Source organism: Cynoglossus semilaevis, chromosome 2, assembly GCF_000523025.1.
Source record: "Cynoglossus semilaevis isolate Cse_v1.0 chromosome 2, Cse_v1.0, whole genome shotgun sequence".
Classification (NCBI taxonomy): Eukaryota; Metazoa; Chordata; class Actinopteri; order Pleuronectiformes; family Cynoglossidae; genus Cynoglossus; species Cynoglossus semilaevis.
This window is the reverse complement of record NC_024308.1, coordinates 17,324,705-17,332,090: the sequence shown is the minus strand read 5'-3', so window position 1 is coordinate 17,332,090 and position 7,386 is coordinate 17,324,705. Positions and strand designations below refer to the sequence as shown.

Here is a 7,386-nt window from a genome sequence, read left to right as displayed (position 1 = left end):
ACAGAGACATCTGTCTGTATGAGGACTTTTCTGGAGTTCCACAAAGAGATAGCTGCCGACCACTTCTACTTGCGTTACGAAACGGACGGGACGACAGGGCATCACCGTCTCTGATGACATCATCGTCGAGTGTTGCAGGCATGCTCTGACCAACCAGAAGGAACCTGCAAATGGAACCCATTAATTATCAGAGTCGTCCCTGTGAAATACACTTAAAAAAAGCTGAAGTGTGTATTAATAAGGAAATATGAACCTGGCTAACTGAAGACAGATAGAGTAGACTCCTTGTCTGGTCTCATAGTCAACCTCTGATGGGATTGAATCCCTCTGCATCACATTTACGACCAGACTACAGAGGAAAGACCGGAACACCAGTGACACCATTAGAAACATAAAATCACAGAAACAGGAAATGCATTAATTTAACAGCTATGTTTAATATCATCTTCTTTACTATACAAAAGGTTAGCATACACATTTACTATACGCTCCTTTTCTGCAGCCTTTTAAGTATTTAAATCAAACGTAGAAAAGCAGCATGTCATTCTTAGCAACAATAAACTGCAGAAGGCATGAAGGGGGAAGAAAACATTTGGATTATAGTCTGCGGTGCTGCTGTTGCTGCTCTTGATGGCCATACTTGCTCTGCAGTACAACCAAGCTGCGTGACATTTTTTAAGAGAGGGCACCTGGCCTCAATTGTGACCCTACCAGGGCAGCTTCTATGGATAGCACTAAAAGTTAAACCTATTAATAAAGTGCCTCCAAGTGACAATGGCTGGAAAAACCTTTAATGTCAGTTAAAATTAGCCCCTGGTCTACATTTGTTAAAAATACCTTTAAAAAGGCTACAAAAAGAGGATTATACAGAATATACACACCCACTTAATGTTTTTTAAAAGTTGTACAGTTCCTCTGAAAGTTATTATAAATCTATTAAACATTTTAGCGTGTCAAGGCTGATAGCTCCCATGGCAACGTTACCTCAGTCCCCCAGCTTTTAGGAAATTCTCACAGAAAGACTTGCTACTGGTTTTGGCCATCTCATCATCAGATGTGGGCATGAGCTTCGAGCTCAGCACCTATCAGACACAAAAGGTAGCTGTTCAAGTACAGATTCCATTTCTGTATGTGGTTGGTTAACAGCATGTCTACTTGTGGACATACCTCTAAATTGTAGAGCACTCTGAAGGTGGACATGCCAGGTGCTGAGGACCTAAAGAGAGACTCTAAAATGGATGCAGCACTGGGCTGGTGCTGTTGTTTGGAAGTCATTGATGGAGAGCGTGAGCCTGTTCCCACTCCGAGGGTGAACAGAGTCTTCTGAAAACAGTAGAAAACCAGAGATTCATCAGCTGGAAGAATTATTTAGACATAAAATCCCAACAGAACACCTGAGATACCTGGTGGCTCCAGACACTCGATTCCTTAGGAACAAAGTTGTCTAGGGCATCCTGCACTTCTGGGTCAGTCGGGATGAGCAAAAGCAGCTTCCTTACACGAAGTGTAATCCTAAAGTAAAAAACAAACAAACAAAAAAACATACACTCAGGTCTTAAACTGAACTTAATACTGAAATAGCAAAGTCTTCAAAAACAAACCTCAATCTGTCATTCTCACCTGGTTTCATCAAGATTGGCCAACTGGTACAGCATCTCAAAGACATTACACACCAAAGCCATCACCACACCAGGGAGGGCCTTTTCCTGCAGACACACAAAGTATGATAAGGGTGCATAAAGCCAATGTTAACATCTGAGTGTCTCCACATAACTGAAGTAGCCCATGTCTGGGATGTTACCTGTTCCAAGGCATAGGCTGAGTTGAAGACAGCCGAGCTGGAGCTGCTTGAGGCTGAGGCAGAAGATTCTGAGCTGCCAGAAGGCGTTCCAGTTCCTGAGCTTTTCACAGTCAGACTCTGCTCATCACTGAAGCCGAGCTGCGACAGCAGCTTCTGGTCACGATTCATGGTCAACTAATAGAGAGTGGAGGGATGGAGTGAAAGAAAAAAACAAAAACAGGGATGAAGGTAGTTGAAGACTGTGTTTCCCCTGCTACACAAAATAATTAGCTGTGCAGTGATTTGTATTTTGTTGTTATGTGCTGGGTTCAGGGGAAACACATGATCGAGAGGAGGAAAATACTTTGATGAGGGAAGGAGATAAAATATAATTAACAAAATAATAAAAAAACAGACAATATTGTTAGCACATTTAGATGAATGAAGACTCACCACACTGTCATTGGCAAAGATCTGGACATTATCCACTGGACAGCTTAAGTGCTCTGCTATCTTCCACCGGATACTTCCTATTGTCTCATTACTGTGGGTCTGCAGGATACACACACACACACACACACAAAGTTAAAGGATGTGACTGTACAGGTCTTGGGTTTAACAGACTAAAAACTATACCTCTATGGTAAAAGTGTCTTTGGTTGACTCATAGGTGATGTGAAGAGTAACGGGGTGTCCATTAAAAGAAGCTCCATGAGGTAGAATAGTACGAGGAACTGAGTACATGTCCTAGAAAAACAACAAAAAAAAAAAAAACCCACAAAAAACTGTTTATTTTTCTGTGATCTCCATAGATGTTCTGAGATAAGGCACCACAAATTATCATATTGACAAAAACACAAGCTCTGTCAAATAAAGCGACCCTGTGAGAGAACAGTGCGTGCTTTACCTCTATAGTGATGACGTAGCGTTCAGCCAATAGCAGCAGTCTTTCAATTATTACCAGCTTAGTAGACCTGGAGATGAAAATACAAAACTGGAATTAAATCGTAGATTTAGACTTGTACTTACAAAAATGACACGACACAAAGACACACGTTTAATGAGATCTAATAACCATGCTCTTACCCAAACCCCCCTCTGTACCTGGATGGTGATTGTACAGATGTGGCCACTGTCGGCATGGCAGTGGCCGTCAGCATCTTAGTTGCTCTAGTAACTGCGTGGGTCAGAGTTGGCCCACCGAGGGCTGAACTGGCTGCCTGTAAAGATAAAAGTGTTATTTGTTTTTCACCATTTTGATTTTCAGAAATTTTCTGTGAACTATTTTACTGCTCACCTCAAGTCTCTTGTAACAATCTGCAATGAACTTCTTGTGCAAAGATACTGAATCCTGCAGTGGAAAAATTACAAGTCATTTCAAGCTGAAGTAGGAGGAACCCTGTTAATTTGTCAACTGATTCAAATTTTGATCGGATCAATCACTGGGCAGCTGCGGATTTATCACAACTGTTATTCATCATGATTAATCAAAAGAAAATTGTCATTCGTATATTTGAAAAGAAAAACAAATTCTGTAGCTGGATCAGAAGGACAAATAACAGCAGTGTTTCACGTGTTTTTATTTGTGACTAAAACAAATAATGGAAATACTATTATAGAAAAATGCCCAAAAAGGTGTAAAAGTACAACTTAAATTCTACCAAAAATATGGAAAAACTTATTACTGAATATCTTTATATTGGCCTGTAGCTGTGGTCATTTTAAAACTTTACTGAAGTTTGACACACCCTTAAATTTGATGTATTTCTGTAATAATACAGTCTATTTATGTCACTGTAAAAAGCAGGCCTTTAAACACTGACCTTCTTCATTTTGGGATTGAGGTTAGTGTAGCTGTAAGTGATGATGAGTTGGATTGCTTCATTGGCTATTTCTTCATCAGGGGTTTCCATGGCGATACGCCAAATAAAATCCATCCCTGCTAAGTCAAGGCGCTCCACACACTGAAATCAGACAAGAAAATTCACTGAACATACAAGGCAGGTTTGAGATGTAGTGTAGAGAGAAAACAAAGTATCAAACCACAGCTACATGTGGCCAATCAGGCTTTTGCAAAGGCTTTCAAAAATATCACACAATGCAGCTAAAGATCCAAAATGTGATCAGAACAATTTTGGAAACCGCATTTTAGGTTTAAACAAGACATTTAACAAGTTGTTATGATATTTTGTGCATTAAGAGTAGTAAAAAGGTAAAGCATTCATTTTAGGTTAAGTTTAAGGTCAACATAATGACCCTGATGTTGAGAATCATGCATGTGAAGACTGACCAGCTGAGTTCCTTGGCGTTTTAGGCGATGATCACAGAGATTAACATTCTCAAAGAAAGTCTTGAACAGATTAAAACCTGCAGACAATACAGAATAAAAACAATGCATCAATGGTTATAAAGCAGTAGGAAAAGTCTGTTGATTAATAACTTGCAGGGTTCCTGACCATTCATGGTGATCTCATAGGGCTCCAGTTTTAAGATTTTCTCCTTGAAGAGTTGCTGCTGAACATCACTCTCCAGGTCATGTTGTCCTTTAGTGAACCACTCAAAACACATCTGCACACATTGAAACATGGTTTTGACACTCTTAATAAAAAAGCAAACATTTTTGGATTGTCTACACACATTAATTTAAGACTAGTGTGGAGTTTAACATTAGGTAAGCAGACACTTGGAACTACACACAATTTCTAAACCCCAAAACTGCTCCTTCACAGCCTGTGGTTCTTTGTTAACCAAAGTTACAAGAGTTGGCACTTTTTTCCTGCCGACATTAAGGCAAACACTTAATTGTAAACGACAAGCTTATACCTCACGATCCAGTTCACAGACATCAGGCCCTGACACCAGACACTCCCAGAGTTCTTTGGCTCTGTTCCAGACCAGGTAGAGACTGGCCTCCTGGAGGAAGAAGGCCAGGAAGCGCAGGTGGCTGTCCAGATACTAAAAAAAGAAAGTGGAACATCTTTAGTGTTTATCAAATACTGTGCTGTTTATTTTTATACAGTTACCTTCAAATATAAAGAGTATGAACAGTAAGTATGAGGTTTAGATCCATCACTTAGCTCTGGTGGTATCTAAAATATCTGCATGTGCATGACGTGGCACATTAGTGTGGTGTTGAAGATTAGAAACGAAAATTATCCAATGTCACTTAATCAGTCCCAAAACTATTATTTATTTATTGCAAATAATTTGTCTTTGTTCGTCAATGCGTGACAAGCAGAGCAATTAAATCCTGGCAGCAGATGAAAATGATCAAGAAAAAAGAAAATCAGAGCTGTTGAAGAAGATCTTTGTGAGTGTCTTTCTTCAATTCCATCCAGTATATCTATATTAGCATTGTCTTCAACTAAACAGGATTACATTTTTAGTAAATCTAAACCAGAATATTATTATATTTCATTACATTTACTTTTTGTGATATATTTTGCGGTGTGCCGTGGAGTTTATCTTGATGTTATAAATGTGCCGTGCTTCAAAAACATTTGGGAAACACTGCTGTACAGTAATGATGACCATTAAAAAAGAAAAAAATCGTTCAAACCTCTTGGTAGGTGTATCGTCCATCCACCAGGGTAGACCCTGAGAGTCCATTACTTCCTGCAGCAGTGACGGCAAGACGGTGGCAGCACACAAGAGACCCTGTTATGAGTTTAACAATCTCAAAGTTCTTCTTCAGGTCCTGAATGATGCTCTGTAGGGGGGAGAAGGGTTCAGACAGAGGAGTTAGTACTGAAATATCCCACTGATGCTTTTAACTGACAGCTTTAGGCCAATGTTTCACCTTGTCTTGTTTCTGGTAGGTCTGCTTGATGAAAGAGCGAGTGATCTCGTGCAGCTGACGGAGAGCAGGGACGACCCAGACCGCCTGAGGAGTGCTCTGCTGTGAGGCCTGTTAACACACGTACATTCACACAAACACACAGGTAAATCTGATGTAGACAGGGCACAAAAAAAACTTCAAAAGTTGATCTCTTGTGTTGGTCAGTAATCACAGACCCAACAGTTCAGTATAAAAAGCACATAACATATTCAAAAAAAATCAGAGTCTGGGATGTTAGCAATTTGGCAACATGTAAGAAAATAAATCATTGTCTCAAATAATCAAATCAGTGTATCCCTGATTCTGATTAGTTGTTTAAACATAAAGGTTCAGTGTGAAGGATTTACTGGTATCTATCTCTGAAACTGCACAGTGTGATCAGTTAACACTAGTTCTCTGACTCCTTTTTGTCTTTAGGAATCATACTTTATTTATCAGTGTTATTGTACCCCATGATAAGATAAAATTCACCACGGGGTGACCAAAAAACAAACAAACAAAAAAGCAAACTTCACATGATGATCCCCTTAAACCCAGCACACAGAACCTTTAATAAACCAGACTAGTACTTCCACCAAAACTTGTTCTTCTCTCACCCAAAAATCAACACCACTCTGCAAATCATTAGTCAGTGCCAAAGCAGAAAGTTAACACACCTGGTTACTCTACCTCATGTTACAATCGTGTGTGTGAAATTATCAACCTGTGTGACCAATGAAAACCCTTGGTTGTGAAGCCCTCCTCAGTGATTGGTTGGTTGGCAGGCGCGCAGCAGTGAGATTGGACACAGATCGGTGAATGGAATTGAGAAATGACTTTCATCTTACTTTGGTCAAAGTGCTAGATTTCTTCTTGCCCCAAGTGCCAGTAAGAAATGAGCTTTGTGTGTCGCTGCCTTTACTGTCCTCCTGAGTGTGAGTCTAGAGACACACATCTTATTGTGGATGAGGCAAATTAAAGTACTGTATATTTTATTTAGTTAGGGCCAAAAAAACAAAACAAAAAAACATGCAGACAATCTTCACAGCAGACACTTGGTCCACAGCATAACAGCTGGTTCACCCTGAGGGCCAGTGAGCAGAGAGCAAACTTTCTTTGTTCACAGAAATATTAGTCATTATTTATCACAGACCATATTACTATTAATCAACACATTATAAAAACTGTCTCATCTGAACTTTTTGACACTAAAACACCAGTCTGTATCTATTGTTTAACACAGGCCTTACTGATTCATTGAGGACACTGAATAATAGGACATTTATAAGAAATGTTTAGAAGTACAGGTGGTATTCAGAGTGAGTCTAAGGGTGCAGGCCCCTCCCACTTTGGCCCGCACTCACAATAGTTAAAAATAAATAAATAAATATATGTATATATACACACACATATATATATATATACACACATATATAAACCAAAAAAATACTAATAAAGCAAATGTAAAAGGAATAATATTATAATATAATACCATAATATCCTTCCTCCATATGTTCTCCATATGTCAATGTTCTGCATTTAGTTACTGTCATTTAGTTTTCCAGAACTACATGGTTTTAAAATCTCAGTTGCAGCAGGATGCACATCATAAAACTAATGATTTGTTACTAGTGTCTAGGTTTACATGTATGTGATGAAAACAGAAGTGACAGGGAAAGGTGTGTCTCACCTTCTTAATGTCTTCAATACATTTAATGATGTAGCTGCGTTTCACAGTCTCTTTAACAGCATAAGCATCACTCAGAATCCCCAGGTGTTCAACCAACGC

General features: G+C 39.2%; 1 protein-coding gene across 1 annotated transcript in view; it reads right to left on the bottom strand.

Moving 5' to 3' along the window:
• Positions 1-7,386, bottom strand: part of usp24 (ubiquitin specific peptidase 24) — a 31,035-nt gene that overhangs the window by 14,618 nt on the left and 9,031 nt on the right. The window contains exons 16-35 of the mRNA XM_025064790.1: positions 7,288-7,380; positions 6,446-6,538; positions 5,580-5,687; positions 5,340-5,489; positions 4,604-4,735; positions 4,237-4,348; positions 4,071-4,147; positions 3,604-3,744; positions 3,078-3,131; positions 2,885-3,000; positions 2,688-2,754; positions 2,417-2,527; positions 2,234-2,332; positions 1,802-1,975; positions 1,621-1,706; positions 1,404-1,512; positions 1,168-1,323; positions 985-1,082; positions 254-349; positions 3-164 (exon numbers count right to left, since the gene is read on the bottom strand). Of these exons, the coding sequence (XP_024920558.1) occupies positions 3-164; positions 254-349; positions 985-1,082; positions 1,168-1,323; positions 1,404-1,512; positions 1,621-1,706; positions 1,802-1,975; positions 2,234-2,332; positions 2,417-2,527; positions 2,688-2,754; positions 2,885-3,000; positions 3,078-3,131; positions 3,604-3,744; positions 4,071-4,147; positions 4,237-4,348; positions 4,604-4,735; positions 5,340-5,489; positions 5,580-5,687; positions 6,446-6,538; positions 7,288-7,380 (2,234 nt within the window). The remainder of the gene's footprint in view (positions 1-2; positions 165-253; positions 350-984; positions 1,083-1,167; positions 1,324-1,403; positions 1,513-1,620; positions 1,707-1,801; positions 1,976-2,233; positions 2,333-2,416; positions 2,528-2,687; positions 2,755-2,884; positions 3,001-3,077; positions 3,132-3,603; positions 3,745-4,070; positions 4,148-4,236; positions 4,349-4,603; positions 4,736-5,339; positions 5,490-5,579; positions 5,688-6,445; positions 6,539-7,287; positions 7,381-7,386) is intronic.